The sequence below is a fragment of the Solea senegalensis genome, linkage group LG10 (genome assembly GCF_019176455.1).
Source record: "Solea senegalensis isolate Sse05_10M linkage group LG10, IFAPA_SoseM_1, whole genome shotgun sequence".
NCBI classification, from domain to species: Eukaryota; Metazoa; Chordata; class Actinopteri; order Pleuronectiformes; family Soleidae; genus Solea; species Solea senegalensis.
Window position 1 is genome coordinate 5,510,798 of NC_058030.1, and position 23,761 is coordinate 5,534,558.

The 23,761-nt window shown below is 41.1% G+C and overlaps 1 protein-coding gene across 2 annotated transcripts in view; it reads left to right on the forward strand.

Moving 5' to 3' along the window:
• The window catches only part of LOC122775612 (homeodomain-interacting protein kinase 3-like), a 34,411-nt gene that overhangs the window by 2,683 nt on the left and 7,967 nt on the right, over positions 1 to 23,761 (forward strand). For both annotated transcript variants that reach the window (XM_044035638.1, XM_044035639.1), the window contains exons 2-16: positions 2,436 to 3,478; positions 3,719 to 3,910; positions 4,049 to 4,230; positions 12,209 to 12,332; positions 16,976 to 17,095; positions 17,698 to 17,784; positions 17,929 to 18,113; positions 18,818 to 18,983; positions 19,456 to 19,579; positions 19,738 to 19,832; positions 20,281 to 20,444; positions 21,333 to 21,494; positions 21,568 to 21,921; positions 22,543 to 22,704; positions 22,802 to 23,076. In XM_044035638.1, coding sequence (XP_043891573.1) covers positions 2,436 to 3,478; positions 3,719 to 3,910; positions 4,049 to 4,230; positions 12,209 to 12,332; positions 16,976 to 17,095; positions 17,698 to 17,784; positions 17,929 to 18,113; positions 18,818 to 18,983; positions 19,456 to 19,579; positions 19,738 to 19,832; positions 20,281 to 20,444; positions 21,333 to 21,494; positions 21,568 to 21,921; positions 22,543 to 22,704; positions 22,802 to 23,076 — 3,435 coding nt within the window. The remainder of the gene's footprint in view (positions 1 to 2,435; positions 3,479 to 3,718; positions 3,911 to 4,048; positions 4,231 to 12,208; positions 12,333 to 16,975; positions 17,096 to 17,697; positions 17,785 to 17,928; positions 18,114 to 18,817; positions 18,984 to 19,455; positions 19,580 to 19,737; positions 19,833 to 20,280; positions 20,445 to 21,332; positions 21,495 to 21,567; positions 21,922 to 22,542; positions 22,705 to 22,801; positions 23,077 to 23,761) is intronic.

Below are 23,761 nucleotides of genomic sequence, written 5' to 3' on the forward strand. Positions count from 1 at the left end.
AAAAGCACCAGATACCAGGTACTATCCCTAATGGAAAAGCAATAATAAATTGGACAGTAATAAGTGGTTGAATATACGATATAGAGGCACAATTCGTCTCATCGGTTGTAAACAAGACTATTCTGTTGGTTGTGTTTAATGTAAATCTCAAATCCAGTCTCAAAATAAAAAGTGTATTCAGGAGTTAAATTAGACTTGGTTGTATCATTAAGTGTTGATAACATTATGTCAGCTGAATTTGAGCCTTGGACTGAAGCAGCAGCCAGAGGATATCAGTGTGCTCTCATGGATGAACCTAAGCACTTGACGATAACAGATTTTGATTAAAACCATTTCACTGTTGGGCAGGAACAATGTCCATGAATGCCTCATGAAATTAAAAAAAACACTCTTCTCAGACAGAAAGGTTCATTACATCATTACTCTTTGAAATGAGTAATTTTGGTGTAACATCAGAGTTAAAGAAGACTCATCAGGCTTCGTGGTGTATTATTTCCCCCCAGGGTACTGCTTGCTTCGCTGTTCTACTTTGTGTGAAACTGACCCTCTAGTATAGCTTGCAGGGACAGGCCAGCAATGCAATGGGCTTCCCCCGTCTCCCATTTCACTTAACCAGTTCCCCTTTCCAGTAAGGGTGACATGATGGCTTAGATGTGTATTCGCTCTGGCAGCCTTTGTGGCTGCTTTATTTAGACTGAAATCTTGCTCACGAGGTGATAGGTAAGGTGCTCTTTTAACCAGTATGTAGTTGTTATTTTTTGGTTTCTTGTGGTCACATTTTAAAATCTACATGTTGCATTGGCTGTCTTGACATGATAGAGCTTCTGTTAGTGAAATTTAAAAACTGATGTCTGTATTTCAAATGCTATCACTAAACCTAGGGTCTGTGCTCAGTGGCATTGGTTTCTCAGTCTCAGGGGTTACCGATGACTATTTCCTGTCCTCCTTGGTAACAGCTCTTTTGATTCCAGCTAAAAATGATAGTAGGAAAATAGTCATAGTGTGTGTAATAGTTATTGAGATTGTAAGTAAGAATACTCTTTCAGCCTCTGACAGCCTTTTATCAGCTCTGGTCATTTATACCATACCCTTAATGTTAGATTATGATATTTCACATAATTCAATAGCACACAATGTTATGCAAATAGTCAAACCACAAAGTAACATCAGCATCACTTAAATTACTAACCATATGTTGTGGATGGTTTATGTTGTTGGTGTTTTTGTCCTCTTCACTGCACATCCCACGTTGGTATGGGACACATTTTTCTCCACCCAAATCAACAGGGTTGTCATATGATGGCACCTGTCTTTGCCAGTTGGTCGCTCACAGTTGCTGGACTTGACTGCCTGATTCTTAACATGCAACCATACAAACAACAATTCACCCTCACACACACTTACAACTTCTAAAAGACAGCACAGTGTTGACTTAAATGAACACATTGTAAGATATTAACTTGCTAGCCAGCTGTTAATTTCAAACTAATGAACTAATGTTACCATAACCTCACCAACATGCTACCGGAATGCTACCCTTGATTATACCACCAGGACAACACATTTTAGAGGTGCAACTAACGATTATTTTCAATTAATTAAAAATTATCAATTATTCCGTTGATTATTTTCTCGATTATTCGAGCACTTGTTGGGTCCAGAAAATGTTGAAAAATGTTGATCAATGTATCTTAATGTTATGTCTTGCTTTGTCCACAAACCAAAATGATTTACCTTTTAATGATTTCTTTGTTTTATGGGGCAAACAAACCAGAAAATATTCACATTTAAGAAACTGAAAAATCAGAAGGCTTGTTTTAATTATTGAAAAAAAAATAAAAATACATAAACAATTAATCTTATTATCAAAATAAATGACAATTAATTTAGTTAATGGAATAATCGTATAATCTTTGCAGCCCTTATAAATTTAGCTCCCTTTTTACCCTGAATAAAATGCTCTGAATATGACTGCCTTCCACACTACCCTGGTGTTTCAGAGCACTGAAAACAACATTTTAGGACTTTGGAACCTTTCGAAACAACAATGCAACAACCATCATTCTCTCTCTTATCAGTTCTTATCAGTTGTTAACTGACTGCAAGCTATAGATAAAACATCTTGTCAAAACCAACTTCACTTTCATTTTGTTGTTGTTCTCTTCAAAGATACTCCTGCTCCTACTTTTTATCATTGTTGATAGTTGAAATATTACACTCATGCCCAATGAGCATGAAATGTAACATGATAAATGTTTTTCTAGACACAGATTGTTTTGTTAAAGTCCTTTTTTTCCAAATTAAAACATGATGGTGTGTATTTAGCCATAGCCAAATTGTATTGTTGTTGACAGCAGCTTGAAGTAATAATATTCATAAATGAAAACATGTCGTAGTGTGTCAACCTGTAACCTTTTTTTTCTTTTCTTTTTTAGGTATGGCCTCGCAAGTCTTGGTTTACCCATCACACCTGCACTCAGTTCAAACAAGTGCCTTAGGAACCAGCAGAAGTGGTACCAGCAGACAAACAGAAGAGGCCCACCACAGTAATAACATCAGAGCCTTTCAGCATCAACCACCACCCAAGACCTATGTGATTGGAGTCAACTACGGAATTGCCTATCCAAATAACGTTATCCCTTCCTCAGCCGGGGCTGATTCAGGGAGACGACACAGGGGAGTGCACCTTGGAGAAAGGGAGGAGTGGGCTTTACTGACGGCAGGGTGGCAAAGAGAGGACAGTTTTGAGCAACAAAGATTGGGTCCAGCTGGGATCCAGAATCAGGAGAGTCTTTGCCAAAACAGGGGCCCTCAGGAAGTGAGGCCTCAGGGGGACAGTGGTGGAACTCCATCAGGCGCAGGCTTGTACTGTGGGCTGCTGAGGAGGGGCTGTGTCAGAGAAGAGGAGGAGGAGAGCAGAAACAGGAGAGTACAAACCAGAGGGGGATACGTTCAATTTCTCGAAACAGGTGTCACCCAGAGATGTGAGCAAAACAAGGCAGTTGATGGTAGAGAACAACCGCAGGAGAAAAACTGCATTGGAACCATGCAGATAGTGGAGGAGGTATCTGCGCTACCTTCACTTCCTCCATCTGTGGCCATGTTGCAAACCAGCACTGGGAACAATACAGACACTGTCAGAGCAGGGGGCAAAGGAACACTGCCTGCTCAACACAGCACAGTGGATGGAGTGAAAGACATGGGAATCAGGGCGGACGGGGCTGAAATCAGGCCTAACGGTAGTACTGAGGCAGTGGCAGGGGCTACGGTGACCAGAACTGGATCTGGAGACGGGGACTATCAGTTAGTTCAACACGAGGTTCTGTGCTCCTTGAAGAACAGCTATGAGGTGTTTGAGTTTCTGGGTCGTGGAACCTTTGGTCAGGTGGTTAAGTGCTGGAAGAGGGGGACGCATGAAGTAGTGGCTGTTAAAATACTCAAGAACCATCCATCCTATGCACGTCAGGGACAGATTGAGGTAAGGGATTTTTTGTCTTTTTGTTGTGTAAATGTTTCATTGATAGTGGTGTACTTGTAATCATGGGATAACCAATGGGTCTGGAACAGTGCCCTAGTTGCTTGTGACTGTAATTTGTCAAGGCATCACACCAGCACATACTTTCATTTTTACATTCCATTTGGTGAGTTTTTCCCCACTGTTTTCTTTTTACTCATCATGTTGTGAACTGAATTTTCTTATCTGTTTCTGAATCTCCAGGTGGAGATCCTTGCCCGACTGAGTAGCGAGAATGCGGATGAGCACAATGTGGTGCGTGCTTTAGAGTGCTTTCAGCATCGCGGCCACACCTGCCTGGTGTTTGAGATGCTGGAGCAAAATTTGTATGACTTCCTCAAACAGAACAAGTTCAGCCCACTGCCACTCAAAATCATCAGGCCTATTCTACAGCAGGTAAAGTGTTGGTTTTCATTTATGGGACTTTTTTGTCGATCTGTATCCATCAATCTATCTTTCATAAACTTGTGCACCCACCTTTATCCTGCAATCACTTCTGCTCTCATATTTGTATTTATTCACAAATGTTTGCAGGTGGCAAAAGCCTTAAAGAAACTTAAGTCTCTTGGATTGATCCATGCTGACCTGAAGCCAGAGAACATTATGCTGGTGGACCCTACCAGGCAACCCTACAGGGTCAAGGTCATTGACTTTGGCTCTGCCAGCCATGTCTCCAAGGCTGTCTGTTCTACTTACCTGCAGTCCCGTTACTATAGGTAAGGAATTTCACTGAATTTTTTGCTGTTGCACTGCTCTCACACATAAGCTGTGGAGATTGCAACTGTGAAATGCTGCTCATTCACTTTAAAAGTTTAAAAGTGTTACATGTCTGCTGAAAGGTATCATGGCTCCTTTGCTTTGTTTTGCTTGTGTTTGATGGAAGTTAAGAGAAGTTGAACTTTTATTATGCTGTTGTTTGAACTCAAACACTACACCGTCCAAACATCTATCTCGGTCAAGGCCGTCCTCTCTGTTGTTTTGTTTTTTTTGACCCAACTTTACCATCACTTGTAGAGCATTTGCAATAATACACAGTTTTGAAAGCCACATCCAACACCAGATGTGTCCATATTAAAGCAGCAGGCTACATGTTATGCAAGATTGTATAAGATTGCTCCTTTTGTGCTGCATGTATTAACAGTTGTTAGTATTTGAGGCAGATGAGTGGGTGTTCTAGGCTCTTATAACAAGCCACAAATCACCTTACAACACTAAAACTAAAAAGAAATTGCCCACAGATGAAAGTGAAATGTGTTATGTTGTAAATGCTAGTCAGTTTTGTTATGACGGAAACCAAAAGTGCAGATTCAACAAAGGTACACGTTGTGCATTTGGTAGAACCCCAGCTGGTTTTAAGCAGAACACAATGTTTAGAAGTGAGATTAACAGGGGAAAATATTTTTTGAGGAAGCTCAGATATGCTTTGAAATGTCATTTGTTATCATGATAACCCACACAGAGTGTGAGTTTGTGATGTCCCATGGGTTGTGTATGTGTGTGCCCATTTCCCACAGGGTTTAGCAATGTCTTGTTCCACCCTATATGTTTCAGGGCCTTCTCTCTTCTTACGTAATGTGAAGTGCTCTATATGAACTGCACACTGGGAGCTCCATGGAGTGCACATAATTGACCCCACTTCTTGTTTTTCACTGTTGTCCTCCTCTTTGCATCACTCCCTCATTCTTTTCTGCACATGCATTTTTTGGACGCTTGCGTTCATACTTATGTCTGATCGGTGTTCAGGACGTCACACCCTAATCTCTGCTGGTGTTGCAAAACCTGCAGAGGAACTGAGATGTTTATTTGAGGAACGGTGTCATTAAAAAAAAAAAAAGTGGCACATCTCCAGGGCTGAGAGAGGGAATGTGGTTTTGAAGTACGGCTAGAATTGTCAACTCTGGAAATACATTTCACTGATTATTAAAGCTGTAATCTCACATGCTGCAGAATATATCAAATCAATGCTGAGGTTCCATGTCATACAAAGTACAATATTGATTTTTCAGTAAAAACAGCCCTCCCCTGTTTGAAAGGTGCTGTAGTTTATGTATTTGTTGTCAATGTGTTCTTGTCCAGCAGGTGTTTGCTTTTTGTTGATGACAGAAGAGTAGGCGATGACTTCTTTCACCATTTACTTGTGGCAGGTTTCAAGTTGGTTGATCTGGTTAGGTTAACCATTACCAAATCCCCAAACATTGTGCAAGCTATGAAAAATGTTGTTGAGTTACTGGGTTTGTCAGCAGTTATTGCACTGCACACACCCACCATTCCACTCTCTGGAGTCCTGATTTTATTACCCTGTAAAGTAACTCAGCATTTTTTTTTAGTTCATTCAACTGAGAGAACCAAAATGTCAACGATCATTCTGGATGTAATCTATACAGGCCTATTTTCACAGCTCTGTATCAGCACTGGACACAGTCTGGCTCCTCCTTGCATGTGCACGTGCTATAGGGGATTTAACAAAAATGGTAAAAGACAAATACTGCATTCAGCATCTCATTTGCTAGTTTGGTGGTTGTTGTTTTTTGCATTTGTTTCTTGTTAAAAAGTGGAATGAGATTAGGTGGAGAGTGCGATGTTAGGCATGCGGCTTTATACCCTCTGTTTACACCTGAAGATTTAGACTCTCAGTGCAACTTGGCGACTTTGGCAAAAGCTATTTTCTCGTTCCCCCTTCTCCTTTGGGCATGAGGAGGCGACGCGTTGCTGTTACATAACATAGCGGCCTTGCTCACCGTTGGCCTAGTTCAGTATGTACGAATGCATTCATGTGTGTTTTGTCTTTGAGCAAAGGCAGTGGGCATTGCTGAGATCAGTTTAAAAGGACCGGCACTGAATTTCAGGAAAGTCACTGGGGACACGACAGATGAGGAAAGAATGTGGTATGTGAAAATCCACATTTAGATCCAGGAAAAACATTCAGACATTCCTGTGTGTTTCTGGGTGTGCACATGTATGTGTTCCCCTGTCCATGCAGCAGCTGCCAAGGCTGGGTCCTTCATGTAGGTTACAGTGTACCCTAACATGATTCAAAAATCACTCCATTCACACGTGATCATGAACTTTTATATTTTTCTAGGATAATACATTTTTTTATCATAATGGAAAACTTTACATATATGTGGCACAGGTTCACATATTGACTAGAAATCTGGTGAAGTGTCTCATAGATTTAATTTATTTTTGCTTGCAAATCTGTAAATAATGGAACGCTATTCAGTTGAAAGATTACAGACATTGACTTGAGGCCTGATAACTCACACTTGAACTCAAGCATTGACTTTACTATTGATGAATAGTAATTAATATATTAATTCATTATTGTTTATTACTTGCCCCTGAATTGTATGCTTTGCATACATTTATTCATTTTATGTTTTAAACAGTAAATCAACTCTTTTAAATGGTGACAATAGGCCTTTTTGTCGCTGGAAAAGCCCAGGTGTTAGTGAGGACAGTGTGACAGTGACTGTTCATTTTCCTACAGACCTGTTAAAATGTCTGCCATGAAAAAGGCCCATTTTGTCATTTGCTTTTAGTGTAAATCCTCATATTAGTTGTACCTTGGCTCTAAGGGGAGCTGATATGGTTGATTAAAATTGGACCTTCTCTTTGTTGGGGACTGGGGACTCGAGACTCTAGGTTTAGTGACTTTGTTACAACACTGTCTGATGATTTATTTGCTTCTATCTTATCTGCCTTGCACATTGTGTCTGTTTGAATGTATATTGGTAGTTTGTTCAGCTGTATCAGCCTTGTATGCATTTGTATTTTCATTTGTGCAGTGTGCTTCGGTAGGTCTGTACATGGCTCATAGGGAGAAGTCACCACACTGTACCACACTTTTCCCCCTTAACTATGATGACAGTTAAATTTATGTAACTGGGACAGTGCTCAACACACCTGCTGGGCTTAACTAACGTGTTAGGAACCTTGGCTCGAGAATATGTTAGAAACAAAACAAACAGTAAAATACAAATAGTTAGTAGCATAACCATTAGTAACACATGTACATGCATACAAAACAATGTTTCAGTCTTGAATAGTGTGTCTGTCTCCCTCTGGGTATGTGTCACTTTGTTTGAACATCAGGTTATCAGAAGAGCAGTTTGCAGAACATATTGTCTCTTCATCTTTAGTGCTCATATTGCATAATGACTGTACTGTATTGTTACCGTTGTTAAGTTGTAAAGAAAAACTGCCCTCACCACAGTGGGTAGGAGTTTTTTTTTTCTTTGCAGCTCTGGGGTTTTCCCTGGATTTTCCACATAGGGTATCATTGCCAGATATGTGGCTGTGATGCTAAAGTTAGTTAAAGTGGTCTTTAACTCGAATAAAAGTATGATTTGAAACACAAATGTCTATATTTTGAAGGGTAGTGTTTATTGTGGTTAAATCAAACCCTGGTGCGTTTTCCCCCTTAGCACAGTTCATTTGGATCAGCAACTGTCTAGACCGCTTGAAAGCGGTGGTCTTGGACTGCTTGTACGTGAACCATGGAGCAGTTCATAACTGGTGTGTTTCCTTTCACTGCTTCAGCCTCAGTGCTCTCATCCACATCCACAAGTGACGATAGCTGCCGTTTAACGGCATATATCCTCTGACTCTGTGCTGACTTTTCAAGGGTTCTCCTCCCAGTTCTCTCCACTCCTCACTGGGGAATGTAGGTGACAACACTGAGGCTGAAGCCGCTCCACCACACCCGCCCACTGGCCACCTGCCGGTCCTGAGGGTGCTGCTCATCACCAGAGCAGCAGGGCAGATGAACATTAACCTATATATCGGTCTACAAATGTGCCCAATAGCTGAGGGTATTCCTGATCACAGGACTTTGGTTCACAATTAATCGTGTGTTATTAGATTTGCCTTTGTGAATGTGAACCCGAACCCTAACATTATCATGATGATTATAATTATTATTATTATTATTATTATTATTATTATTAATAATAATAATAATAATAATAATAATAATAATAATAATTAAAAACGTAATTAGGGGTGTATTTAAATGTTGTGAAAATGTAAGCATATTTGAAAACCAAGAGTGTCTTGGAGTTGTTTTTTTTACACATGACAAATGCAGTGGGAGATTGTCTGGGTAACTTATAACAACTTATAACTTATAACTTATAACAGCAGAAGGATCTCCAGAGGATCTAGGCTAGTGAATGGAGCCTGACTTGAACATGCTCAAACACAGACTGACGTTAACTCCATTGGTGCCAAATTTTTGCATGTTTAATACAAGGCTGTAAGTCTCAGGTAATTGAGAAGTTTGGACAGATTATTCACATCTTAAACTACAGAGATACTGAAAAAGGTGCAGTTGGATGCAGTCCCGAATTCAAGGTGTCAGTATTAATTAAAATGTCAATGTCACCCAGCACTAGCTGTGCATGAGTTTCACACTAAAGCCTCTCTTTCATGCTTGTCTGACAACCCGTCGCACAGAATCTGTTGTGTTTGAGTGCATGCAGCCGTTCAGGTGAAACCTAATTGCTGAATTCTTGCCTAGTCACTTGGATAGTTTTTGTGCTTAAACTGAAAACACTATAAAGTGGTACCATGAACTTGATCTCTATCTATGGCTCTGGCAGGAGCCATTCATTGCTTGTCATGCTCTGATGTGTTGTTGCCATGGCAGCATGACAAAGCAGGGCCTGGTTAGGTGACTGCTCTGTCCTGTGGGTGCTGGTGACGTAAAGCTGCCTCCCACAGTGAAAATGGAGCACTGGTCTATGTGAATAATTCAGCTAAGCAGCTCAGGTGGCAGGAAGGATGGCTATCATCTTAGCATGCTTACAGATTTCAGCAGCTTGTGTCAGCCTGCATCCACTCGCAGTGTGATTTTCTTTTTCACATTCAACAGGTGTTCTTTTACATGAGCACCTAATTGCCTCACTGTATCACGTGCACATATTTGTTCATCAAGAAGGAAGAGCAGTCAGATCCTGAGGAGCTTCACACTTTCTGTGTGACTCCACAGAAAAACAAAGCTCATACCTGCTGTTATGACCTGAGTTTAGTGTTGGGAAAACATCTCTTTGAAGAAGATGATTATTAGCCGATACTTATACTGATGCAGTAGCTACATTATGTATTTTCCTAATGCATACCAAGTAGGGATGGGCATAATTAATCAATGATTGATTAATTGATCATTAAGAGTTCTGTCGATGACGTAAATTTTTTATCGATGAAACTAATGCAGGTTCTGTTGCGTAATCGATGGAGATCGGTGCCCTACCTATCTGGCTATTCCAGAGGCAGGGGGAGACAAGCCTGCGCAAACACTGGAGTCGCAGCCTCCCAGTCCCAGATCTCTGCTATGACACAACTCCTGCACAGGTACCTGTGCATCATGGCAACGTCAGTCCCCTCAGAGCCCTTAATTCATTTGGTGCCCACTTCCCTGTGGGGAATTCCCAATGATTTCAGTTATTGACGGACCTTGGGTTGAAATCAGATCATAGATCAATGTCATAGTTTTAAAGAGTAACCATATAAATGGAGACTTTGTGTGTGTGATATTTCCGTGTTTAACTGCACATGCTTGTTCATGCTCGTGTAACTTGATCTGCTGTTCCAACATTAAGCCGTATTGGTGCAGTTTAGATATGTGATCACTCATGGATCAGCTTTGTAAATGCATGATGAGTCCTGTCTCATTGTGTTTAACATCACAAATGCACTTAACTGCCTGCCATGTTTCTTTTGCAGTGGTAGGTTGCCTTAGAGTCTACTGCTCTCTATTGTAGCTGGTTACTTCTAGAATCTGGTCCGGCTGCCAAACACCTATGGTGTATGTGTGTGCAGGTGTGTTAGGTGTGTGTTATGTGATGAGCTGTTACGTCTCTGAAAACCTGGGACCATTGCTGCAGATTTTAATGACTCCATTTATGGGTTGCTGCTTTTCTGCCAAACGCACACAGTTCTCTTTTCCTTTGTCCCACTATATTCCCCCTTCCCCCTAACTGTTTGAGAACATGTTTATTTGCAATAGAACACTGGACAGCTATACACTGGATATACAGCTGGGGGACATAACCGTTTTTTTATTAATATATTTATATAACTTTTACGTAACTACAAGAGGTCAGCACTTTTTTTTTTAAAGTAAAACCTGGTAAGGATGGCAACATTCCAAGTTTTCAGACAACAATACTGAAAACCAGACAAAAACAGACGCTTTTACAGTAAGAACTAGAACTTCCCCATTTATGTTTCTCGTGTCTCCGCATGACCTGTTTTCTAATTTGCCTTTAACGTTCAAGTTTTTCAACTTTTTTGTGTGTATTGCAAGTTGTACTTTGTTTAATGAGGAAGTTGATTAATATAGTCGTAATATCTTATATTATCCTCCTTTGCATATTAGTATAGCATATGAATTTGAATTCTATTTCCTTGTTAAACACTTATAGTAGTTTCTAAATAAAAGTTGGACATCTTTCTCTAGGAGCAATCGATGCTGATTGGTGTAAGCATTTAAAACTGCAGAACAATTGGTGTGTCTGCTTTGCAGGAATGCTTTGTAAATGTCCACGGAAGTTGGCCTCACTGCTCTTTGTGGCATTGCATAACATGTCTTCTTCCTCTCAAAGGAGCAATAGGAAATGGCAGAGTGTAATTTCCTCCTCGAGGCCAAGGACGACAGAAAACATAGTCAGTGCTGTTAAATCAATAGACATAACATTTGCACATATAGTCACGCATCAGTTCACAGTCATAAACACACAGAGCAATGAGTAATGGCCTCGTTTATCATATTCACATGTTACATTTGTTGTCTTGTGTCCATTTGTTGCTTGGCAACAGCCATTTCCCTCGCAGTCATCACAGGAGTGGTTGCTATTTGCAGCGCTGTTGCTCAGCTGCTGTGTCCAGGCTTAATAGCCCATTGTTACAATACTGATGTAGGATTACCAATCCTCTGAACTGCATAGGTGGCACAGTCCCTCTTTGGAAAAGATTGATTCATTTGTTGCTCTAACCCTGTATGCATTTGTCTAATTTCATATGGGTATTCAGTTTGAGATCCAGGAGTAAGTTGTTGATTAAACCAGTGTGTTGCCCACACATAGATTTGTCATGAAACATGGTTTATTGAACCATTCCTCAATCCAGTCTCTTGAGAATAGGTTATGAAGCCTGTTTAAACTGATAGTTAAGGTTTTTTTTTTTTAAGTGTGGTCAGTGCTGACTGAACCTTGCTTGGCCCCAGCACAGTTACTCAAGGAAGAGCTGATTTTTGCCATTTGACAAAAGGCTAACCTAATAAAATATACACTACCACAAGTCTACAGTGTTCTTACTAGAACACTTCATTTAGCTGTTGGACTGCCGGTTGCTGGCTGCTGGTGTACTGTTGCCTGGTTTGGCAAGTTTGTGTCACTTTCCAAACAAACTATCTCTAACACTGACACCATATGTGTGCCATGACGGACTTGCCATGATGAACTTTAATGCGGGAGTGAACGGTTTACAAAGTGCCACAAACTTAACTTTCCAGCGGCAAAAACTTTCTTTTGAGCTCCTTCTGGGAAAAATTGCATCCTAAATCCAAGTGCTGCCTCTTTTGTGAAATAATAGGCACATTTTCCGCTGGGCTGTGACAGCATGACTGTTTTTGATGCTGCATGATGACCAGATCCAGACATAACCTTTTCTCCCTTTCTTTTCTTTCTGTAGGGCTCCAGAGATTATTTTGGGCCTGCCATTTTGTGAGGCCATAGACATGTGGTCACTGGGCTGTGTGATAGCTGAGCTCTTCTTGGGTTGGCCTCTCTACCCCGGAGCACTGGAATATGACCAGGTAAGATTCCTCTCACTCACTCAAACACACAAGATTACAGACTAGTATTTATCACACACCCCAACAAATACTTACACTTCTGTTTCAAGTAAGACATCCCTTAGGGATGGGAAAAAAATTAAATTTTGGTCTCATATCATCCCATGCCTTAAACCAGTTGACAGAAAATTATGACTTGGCCTCTAAACTTTGAATTTGTGAGGTCTGGTCACTCTGTAATTCCAACAACTGATTTGCCAAAAGAGAGGAAAGCAGATATATCTACTCACAGGAGGAGAAGACAACATAAACAAAAGGAAATTAATATTTTTCTGAGATTAAAATCATTAAAATCTTAGGTCGATCCCATCACAGAAGTATCCAGAACAGAACAGTTGAGCCTTGATTTGTTGTTGCTCCCTGATCTCTTGCTCACTCGCTGTATGTAGTGTGTATAAATCCACTTAATACTAATCTGGGGTGACTGAGTCAGGAAATTGTTGTTGGTAATGTGTGATTATCTTCCCACAAGGTTGTACAGTTTGAGCTAAACTTCTGGGACTGGAGTCCCCTGGTGAGGGAGAGGGAGCATGGGAAAAGACCCACATCTCATTCACAGACCAGTGCAGGATAACTGTAGTTGCTTTAAGACATATCTTTGAAGAGTAGAGTTAAATCCACCATGGATAAATGTCTATAAATGGACACTCTTGTGTCCATTTGACTTTTTTATAGCCTTCTATGCCAAACTGAAAGTTTGAATTTTGATACATCTCCAAAAAAAAAAACACTTGTTCTAAACATTCTAATTTGTCAGGATTTAAAAGTTGATGGCTTGAACAGTGAGAGGCTTTGTTGAATGCCCGTGCATGCGTCTGTTTTTGTAAGGGGTGAGGTTTGACAGTGTGTCACTCATGCGTGCAGCAGCAGCTTGCAGATTGACTCATCATCAGTCACAGATTGTGGCTGATAGAGCTTTGCTCTGTTGTGTCACCAGACGCACACACTCTCCCATGCACATTGATCCCCCACAAGCATACAGTGCTGTGCTAAGGCTCACTGCAGTTCCACTCTACACAGCAAAATGTATTTATAAACATAAGCCTGATGGTAGCCATGTGTGTACACACACACACACACACACACACTGCAGTGTCAGCAGGTTCTGGCCAGTCACTGTTTGTTCTGGGCCATGGACGTGCACGTGTGCTCTTGTGCCCTGTACACATGTACACACACTAAACTTTCTTTTGGAGTGGAATGCCTTGAGTATCATTGTACTGTGTGAGGTTGAGTGATTTCAGTTGAACCTGGGATATTTTAAAGAGGCCATAGCATGGTAGCTATGATGATGGCTATCGCACTTATATGTAAGTCATTTTTATGGTCAAAAACCTCCTAGTCGCTGCAAACAAGCCGATGTAAATGTCTCATCACTGATGCTCTGGTCAGCCGCGCTGTTTCAGACCAAAACCACACCCGCAGAACACAGACTGTCTTGTGATTGGCTAGTTACCTGGAAGTGTAACTCTTTGCTCATTAGCGGGGAGCTTGTGGAGCGTCTGGTATTGTTTATCACAACCCAGAACACAGCAAACACTCGCTGAACCTTTTTTCAACATGTTCTTAACCGTTACACTCAGCAGCTACAATAAGAGTAGTTCTTCTTCTTCTACGGTTGAAAGTACATCACCGAATGTGCCTGGACTAGGAGGCGCTGCTGTTTACAGGAGCGGTTTGATTCGCCAGTGACGTAATTAGTCAACGGAAGTGCCTTGCTGCTTTGTAGAGCTCAAGAAAACAATAAAACCCTGCGCCCTCAGCGGTGGCTGAACTGATTGATATGGACTTTTAGGGTAATGACGCAGATACACACCCAAACGCAGCGCTAATTGGCACTTCCGGGCTATGAGGTCTTTAAAAGGGTCCACAGAAATAAACCAGTAACAAAAGGAAAGCAAGTACAAAATAACCACAATTATAGAAGTACAATGTGCATGTTGTAGTTTTGAAAACAAACGCAAGCTTAAATGTGCAAAACATCAGTGCAGTGACACGGTTTTGAGTTATGTCTGTGTTTGTGTGAGAGAGAGAATGTGGCTCTGCTTGCTTCTTTGACTGATGGATGGATTGCTTGAACGTGAACACTGAAAGCATTCACAGACGACCTCTCTGTTGTCGTCATAAACAGTTGTGTCTTCACTGATGCAGGCTGTAGTCACAAGATTTTCATTATAGATTGAGGCAGTTTAATCTGTAACTTCCATCTTAATAAGAAAATTGAAGACTTGAGGATCCTTGTCCAGGTCAGGTTCACATTTACTCGTCCTGTGTCCAAGGCCATTTCCTCTGGCAATGCAGTGCATGACACAGGATTTCTGTCATTGTGAGAAGGTTAGGACTTTTGGTCACTCTCCAAAAGGAAATAAAAGTATGTTTGTATGTTAGTTGCATAGTTGGTATTCATTTTGACGTCAAAGTAGTTGGTACATAATTGCTATAGTTCACGTAAATTAGTGTTCTGTTTTCGAAGAGCTTTAATTAATGCAATCATTATTGTTATTATTATTATTATGATTAGAGTCAATGAGAGCAGTCGGGTGTGACCCATGAGTACTCGTGCATTAATGTAGTAATAACTAGACATGGAACAATCTGAAATGTTGGTGTCATGATTGTTTTGACCCAGAAATATTTACAATATTAGTACTGTGGTAAAAATCAGCTTTCTTAAAATGCCAGTGCAGGATAACATTTATATTATCCCATCTCTTGTAGAAACTACTGAATACTCACAGGTCAGAGCAGCAGCATGTTGGCAGCCTAAGCCTTCATGGCCGGTGTGATCCCCATCACATCTCTCTCTCTAGTTTAAAATTTGCTGACTGATATTAATGACCTCTGATTCCCCTCTCTGTGTGTTTGGTTCATTTGCTGTGAATGCCGTGTGAGCCTGTGAAGCTCTCTGACTATGTCAGTTGGCAGAGCCGTAAAGGTTGAAGTGCAGAAATTTCACATGCTGTATTAGATGACAGACAACTTACAGCTGCTGGCAGAAATCCAGGTTTAATGTTGTACATCATTTTCAAAAATAGTCCTGCACTGCCATTTAACCACTGTCAGTTGATGTGATTTCCTTCTGTACATGATATGTTTTCTTCAACTTGACAAGGAAATAAACACATTTATATTGTTTAACCCCTTTTATAGTATGAACTATTTCAAAGCCAAAGTTGCGGATCTGTTTTAACAATAAACTGTACCTAGTCAGGCAACCATACCTAAATCTACTTTGTCAATAGTAAGGGGCCAGTTAATGAGACAATTATCCAGCTAAACATGGTTTTCCTATGGCACAATGCACCTGCTGCATGTGCCCCAATCTGTCATTTTTGACACACATAATAGTATGGTTGTACGGTAGACTATAGGGATCTTAGGTGGCAGCAATCACTACAGGGTGTCGGGTCAGGACACTTTGTACAGTTCTTCTGAGTGCATGAAAAAGAGGCGGAGTCCTTTAAGAAGGTTCAATCTGTTTATCAATTTTTGCGTGAGGGTGTGTGGTTGCTGCAATACAAGCACAACACAATACTGTCTGATTAGAAAATAACAAAACTAACATATAGAAATACACTGAGCTATCCAAAGGTAACAAAGGAAAATACAGCTTCAGATAAGTAGTGAATGTAGCGTCAACATTACTCAAATAAACTAAATGAACTGTCATCGATTGGTTTCTATGCAACATAAAAACATAAGATGGATGGACAGACAGTCATTAATCAATCATCAACTCACAAGCAACAGGGACCAGCAATGCAGATGATCAATACCGCAACATACAAACTTCTCTGATCACCAGTTAGCAGCTAGCTTCACGTCACTAATTAGGGACTAATTAGTCATTACATCACATAACTAATGGAAAAAACACAACTTTCAGGTCATCAAAAGACACATGAATAAACACAAACACCAACAAGGTGCAATACACAAGCAAAACATTGCAACTCACGGCTTCATAGACGCACACACCACAGATCGTTTTAGACGACGATCGCTCTCAGACGAGCAGCACTGACGGTGCGTTCAAAGACATCAGCAGGGTGGGAATTTCCACGCACGGTGATTAACAAAGCATGCTGACATGTATGATCTTTTGTACAATGGTCTTCAACTTTTCATTCACAGTGTGGGTCAGTTTCACACTTGACACATGCAGTCCATTAAATCAAGCAAAATCGGAGCTTTACAACCCAAGATTGTATTTTTGTCTGTCATTATCTGCTCCTGTCTTCATCGAAAATAAAGCAAAAGCGAGAGATGGACAGCGGCTTGAATCAGTTTCTTTCCCATTGTATAGATTTGATATCCTGCGTCTTCATGCAGCTCAGCTCCAAAGACGCACACTGTGCACTGTGCTTTTTTGAAGTGGCTGTGTCTTTTGTAAGGCTGTATTTTCAGTGGTTACGATCTTCCACTTAAGTCAATGAACTTATTTTCAGCTGAATGAATGTGATGTCTGCCATTGTCTTGTCTTTTTTTCCTCACTTTTCTTGCTCATTCTGGAATGTGTTTGTCCCTCCACATTACTGTGTCCACATTCCTTTCTTTCCACAACAACCTAATTTCTTTCTTCCTTCCTCTTCCTCTGTTTCCAGATCCGGTACATCTCGCAGACTCAGGGCCTGCCTGCTGAGCATCTGCTCAACAAGGGGACCAAGACCTCTCGTTTCTTCACCAAAGAGTCAGACTCTCCCTACGCCTCCTGGAGACTAAAAGTAACCGCACACAAATCAAACAATCAAAAATAACATGCCTGCTACTCTATAAGCAAATGTGCTGTAAACTTGCTTAAGTGATTTTCACTTTTGCTGGTGGTGGTGATAATGGAGATGCAGACGCACTGTGGTAAGATTCGATTTGAACGGAGCAAAAGTAATTTATCTCACAGCTTTGCAGTAAGAAAGTATGAAGGAGTGTGATCACAATGGGAAATGGCTGCGTAAGCTTTTCCAAACAGGACAAAGCCTGCGCACCTTAAAGACAGCTCAGGGAAATGTGAAACTGTGTTTAGACTACATACCAGGGTCTCAAATAAATAATAAATGACTGTGAGCCTAATATTTATCTGCACATGCACTTCTCTGCAAAAACCTGAGAACTGCCAATACTTTGACAGGATACAAACATTGGTTTGTTCCAACTGACTATTTATTTGATTTAATAATGCGACCCCATTTGCTTATTATTTAAACTCAATCCATTGACTGTGTTCAGCACACGGAGATCCTGAGATGTGCTTTTATTTGTTTTTTTCTCCCCCGTACTCCCCCAACATAGCTGGAATTGTTTTATCTTAACACTACCATTCTTCCCCCAGACGACAGAAGAGCATGAGAAAGAGACCAGACTTAAATCCAAAGAGGCCAGAAAATACATCTTCAGCTGTCTGGATGACATAGCACATGTGAGTATGATAGCGTCAGTGTTGTTTTTGAGACTTAAATTAAGTACTGGACTTAATATACAGTAACACAAGCTCAACATTTTCTTTTTAGATCATATGTAGTTTCTTATTCTCCCCACATTCCTCACTGTTTTCATCCATCAGGTAAACTTGGTCTTGAGTCCTGATAACGGTGACATGCAAGCAGAGAAGTCAGACAGGAGGGAGTTTGTGTCTCTGCTGAAGAGCATGCTACTGATCGATGCCGAGGACAGAACTGTTCCCTCCAGCGTCCTCAATCACCCCTTCCTCACTATGACCCACCTGCTCGACTATCCACATAGTAACCAGTAAGTGTCCGCTTCCACATTTTTGGTTGTGCTTATTTTGTTTAGTGACAAATGAAAGGGATAGAGCCATTATAGTTAGAGCTTGGGTATGTCATGAGAGGAAGGAGTAAAAAAAAGAAACAACAGTTGGTGTCTGTAGCACACTTAATGATTGGCAGACATGCCTTTCTGTCACTTAATGACCAAGCAGTATCCACTCAGCGATAAGAGGTTGAAGTTAGAGATTAAGTCATACAATAAGGGTAGAAAACATACAGCTGGACTTCCAACTACAGAATAAGAATTTCACTCTGTATGTTATCATCATATTAACAAAAAGAAATGTGTTAATCCAAGTCAAAATAGACTTTAAAAACATATGTAAACATGTGAGTCCAACTGAGATTATTTTTATAGTTGGATTATAACTATATACAATGTATACTTTTGGTCAGACTTGAGCTGGTAATAATACAAAAAGCCAGTACAGAGAAGAATAAGTTAGCAGTGGAATAATGTACTGACTGTTTTTCTAGACAGAGCTTTAGTAGGAGGGCTTAATTGAGGGGTTGGGATACATTGCTGTTTTTATTTTATTTTTACAGAGCATCACCTGCTATTTCAAGCTTTCACAGACCTTTTACAGACCATAGCTTAGATTAGATGGAGTATGAACATGTCAATGAAATGTCTTCCTCACTCACGGACCACTCTCTGTCCTACAGTGTGCAGTCATCTTTCCGCATCATGGACATGTGCCACGGCGGCCCCACCAATGCAATTTTTGACGCTCTCAACCAGAACACCATTCATTTCTCAAGACCTCCTGTGGCCCCCACTGCCTCCACTGGCCTCCCTCTGGGCTACAGCAACATACCAGTCCACACTCAGGTCAGACACTGGAGTCGAGCCAGTTGTTTTACCCAAGGACCTTTACTTCAGTGTTGTAATACAACACAGCTTGTGTTATAAGCCACAGCCTTATTTTAACCTCGGCGATGCCAGTGAGCTTATAAAATGTCATCACACACGTCAGTGGTGTGACTATTTAAATCTACAGTTATTTCACTCTATATTATATATTGGTGACACTTTGTTTTCTTTTTCAGAACAGAGAACTTAATGTATGTGTAGCCCTTGGTTACATAATGTGTCTGTAAACTTTTTCTATACAGACCAATGAGTAAGGTTGCCCTCCTCTGGAGAGTAGGTGCTATAACACGCCATGTCTAAATAACAGTCTTGTTGTTTGTGCTGTGCTGTTTTGGTCCTATGATTTTATAATCTGTCAACTGTTATTTCTTCTCCCTTTTCTCCCTGCTGACTCCCTGTCTTTTTCTATTTGTACTCTTTTCTAATACAGGCTATAACCCAGTCAGCCCCTTCAGTGTTGCATCCAGGGATTACTCTAACAACTGGCAATGGTCAGTTTGGATGCAGTGACTCGTTCCCACCTGCCCTTCTTCTTTGTCCTCCCACCATTCAAGGTCAGACTGCAAAATATTTCATCTATATAAAATGTTTAATGTTCCATGAAGTGTCTTAATTGTAAATCAGTAGTGTTGTAGTGTTCACTGAGATATTATTAAATCCATTTTTGGTCTTTTCCAGCATTATAAATGTGTTTTATACATTTTTTTTAAAGGTAACCTTAATCAACCAGCGGGGTATACTGTTCCCATGGTAACTCAGGCCCCTCCCATACAACCCCTGCCAGTGAGGCCTGCTGTGATAGCTCAGGTAAGACAAAAGTCGGTCTGTTGGCACACAAATGCTAACAGTCACAATAAGTAAACAGAAATGTACAGAGATGCTGCAACTTAAAATAAGTGTGTATTAATGACATGTATTATTTGAATTTAACAACAATAGGGGGGGCTCAAAAAAATGTTGATAATGTCAGTGAAAAAATTAGTTAGTAACATAAGTAACAGATGTGTAATTGTAAGTAGCAATACATGCAAGCACACAGATAAGATTTGCTAAGCTGTAATATTTTGGTTGACATTGGCCATGTTTGGAATCTAATTATGCCATGTCAGAGTACAAATATACATATTGTTCTCCACAAGCAGCATTTAAAGTTTGGTCAACCAACAAAAGGTTCCATTTATTTCACAGTTTCTAACACTGTCAGGTTAAAGTAATCATTTCTTGCTGTGACCTGATCCACCATTTTCCTCCTCAGTCCCTGCAGCAGGCCTGGTCAAGCCGGGCGCAGCAGCTGCTTGTCCCAGCAGCCTGGCAGCAGATGACTCCAGTTGGTCCTCCTCCCTCTCACCCCCCTCCACCACCTCCATCCTCCTTAACCAATGACACCACAGCTGGCCCACAAAGAATCAGCGACTGGGGGTGCGTCACTAAACTATGAGTCATACTATCTAAGTCTGGGGAATTCTCTATTTCAAGATTTCCATTGGTTAAAAATGTTGCATTTGCTGTGTGTACATGCACTGAAGTAAGTGGGTTGTTGTTATCCTTCTATCATAAACATAAACATGATATCATAAATGTCAGATTAACAGGAATGGACACCAAAATCCAAAAACTCCCCAAATAAATTAAGACATTTCATTTCATGTATAAAAATGATCTTTACTCATTTCAATCTTAACACTGGAGAAGCCTTTTAATTTGTGACGACCAGCCAAAAACCTCAAAACGATCGGCCTCACACACCGACACACGCCCTGCTCTTAGGGATGACGGTGAAGAGAACTAAATGTTTCAATATGTGTTCATAGGTCACTAGAGTCTATGATGACCGCACACTAGTGTGCAGCACGTCTCCTGCGTGTCGGGGCAAAGACACACAACAATCAGTCTGTCGGGAACATGTAGTTCCCGGATAGTCGGATAGTCCATCACATACAGACAGGGACGTGCAGCTCATAGTTCATGTGTTATTGTGTCAGTTATGTCATGTGTGCTACAGGCCTTGAGCCCAAGCACAGTTAACTACATTATACAGACACGGGGTAATGATTAAAAGGTTGGTCAGGTGGTCGTTGTGGTATGTAATGGTAAAAAACTGATGAAAGTATAGAGTCAATGAGTAATGTAAAAGAAGTACTACTGTTAAAGTCTCAACAACTGTCAACCTAGTCAACAAATGTGGTTTCTTATCCATATGTAAGCTAAAATGACCTAAATTCTTGTTATGAATTGTTTCAATTCAATGTAAAGCTGTATTATGCTTCTCTCACACACCTTTGTACTGTTCTACGTATCTTTTAACAGGAAATTGCATCCCCACAGCAACCACTACAGTTCAGTCATTCAGCAGCCTCTCCTGACCAATCAGATGTCAGCCCTCTCTGCACACCAGCCAATCAACATTGGAATAGCTCATGTAGTGTGGCCCCAGCTGGCCAGTAAACGGAACAGACACAGTCACAACAGGTGAGTTGCTGCATCTTAGTTTAAACAGCTCTGTTATGCTACATAAGACTAATTCATAATCTCTTCTTTATAGGAATGTGTCCCACTCGAGCAACATCCACGTAACAGGGTGTCGCACCCCCAAGATGGCTGCTGTTGTTGGACAGGCGGCGCCGCGAAGGGAGCAGCCTCAGAGGGAGGTGCCTCTGGTGGAAACCAGGCACGTGGAAGTTGAGGAGGAGGAGGACACAGAAGAGGAAGTGAGCTGCTTCAGAGAGCCGGTCCCAAACGGTAACGGACAGCTGGACCTGTCCAGTCAACAGCAGCGTGATGTGGCGGTCCTGATGGGAGACACACCAAGTCCGGCTCACAGTGTAGTCAGCATTCGCAGTGAACTGACCGATGGAGAGGAAGAGGATGAAGACCCCCAGAGGTGTCGTCTGAGCGGGTGAGTCACACCAAACTGAACCAGCCTTTCTAAGTTAGATAGTCTCTGATGTAATATGTAAGACAGGATTGAATCCTTGTTTGGAAATATCACTGCCTCACTGGACTCCCCCAAGAATCAGAGACGCCAGGTTTTCAACTTCGGTCAGTACCAGTATTTGGCCCAGATTATCTGGTGTGAGGCATAACAGAGTCATTCTTAAACCTTGCAAACTGCCAACACAAATATTGGGACTGCTTCTATATTTATCAATCATGTTAAAATAAGTAGGATTTATTATGTAGCTGAAACCCAACAGACAATAAAGAGACTGAGAGACCAGAGCAGCTGACAGTGCTGCCAAGCAATAGTGAACTCTAGGTTAACATCAGATAGCATGTTACTGTTGACATAAATTTCAAAACTGATGGGTAAATGTTCCCCTAAAGAAGAAACATCTCTTTGCTCATAGGCTCACATTTATCATTAGTAAAGTACTTTTTTTAGTACTTTCTGCAGACACTTCACATAAGTCAGAGAGAGAGCATCAGCAAAGGGATGTAACCTGATTTCAGAATTGGTCTGTATTTTTTATATTCCTGCACTTGAAAGCCAGTTAAACCTGCATTATTCTGTCCATAGATGCAAAGAGGAGTGTGTGTGTGAGGCGTGCAGAAACACCAGCGTGTCTATGGAGAGAGTGTGTTCCCTCAGCAGCCCTGACAGCAGCCTCAGCACCAACTCTTTTGCCTCTAACTCACTTAACTCCAGCCCTTCTGTCTCTCCATGCAAGAGACCCAACAGGTATGTCCTGTTATATCTTGTGTCCTGGTGTCGAGATAACAAATGAAGACGCTCCAGTCTCGAGTCAGCCTCATGTTTTCTTCCCTTCTGTTTTCAGCATGTCTGAGGATGACGGACACGAGAGTGGTTGTGACACAGTGGAAGGTTCCCCCACATCTGACACATCGACCTCCCCGCATGGCAACAGCCATTACCGTTACCTTGACAACAGCAACCACAACAACCACCCACCTTTGGCTTCCATGGTTGCATCACTGCCTTCCCCTGCAGTGCAGGGCAGGAGTCCCCGTGGCGTCAGGACAATGGTGGTTCCACCAATGAGGGTGCAGAACAACAACAGACGGGGGACCCAGGACCGTGTCCAGAGAACAGGTCTGAATGACCCCTCATGCTGATACGTGTGCACTGATTAACCATTTTGTTGAAATGTAAAGGGACGTTCAGGACCTTTTAAGTATGCTTATATGTGGTATTAGGGCACACTCTTTGTCCACCCCTGAACTGAGAACCAGCTTGGGACATAAAGGCTCACTTTCAAAACATGGCTGCCAGCAGGGACACAAGGAAAAATGGATTTAAGCTGCTTAACACAAGGTTCACCATAATTTAATCTACTACCTTAAATCTACGATAACTAAAGAATATGTTTGCAGCTTTATCTTTCAGTTAAGCTATTTAGAAAAGTTTTAGCTCATGGGGATATGGGAGTTTTTAATCTACTGCTGCCTCATTTAGTATGTTTATGGTTTACCTTATGGTCACCTTGATAAATCCAAATGAAGGATTTCAAACCTTGAATGCCTGGAAGTAGGATTATTGTATGTTGAAAAACCACAGATTTTCTCTATGGACTTTGGTGTCTGGAGTAATTTTAATCTCCAGTCAGAGTAGGCTGTCTGACAGCGAGATAAAGCGGCAAATATATCCTTAAGAAATATTATACTAAAGCAGGTGTAGATTTTATCACAGGATCCTTTTGTTATGTTGCTAAAACTGTTTTTCAACCTTGTGTCTCTGTTGATGGTCATATTTTCTCAGAATTTTAAAAAGACAATGG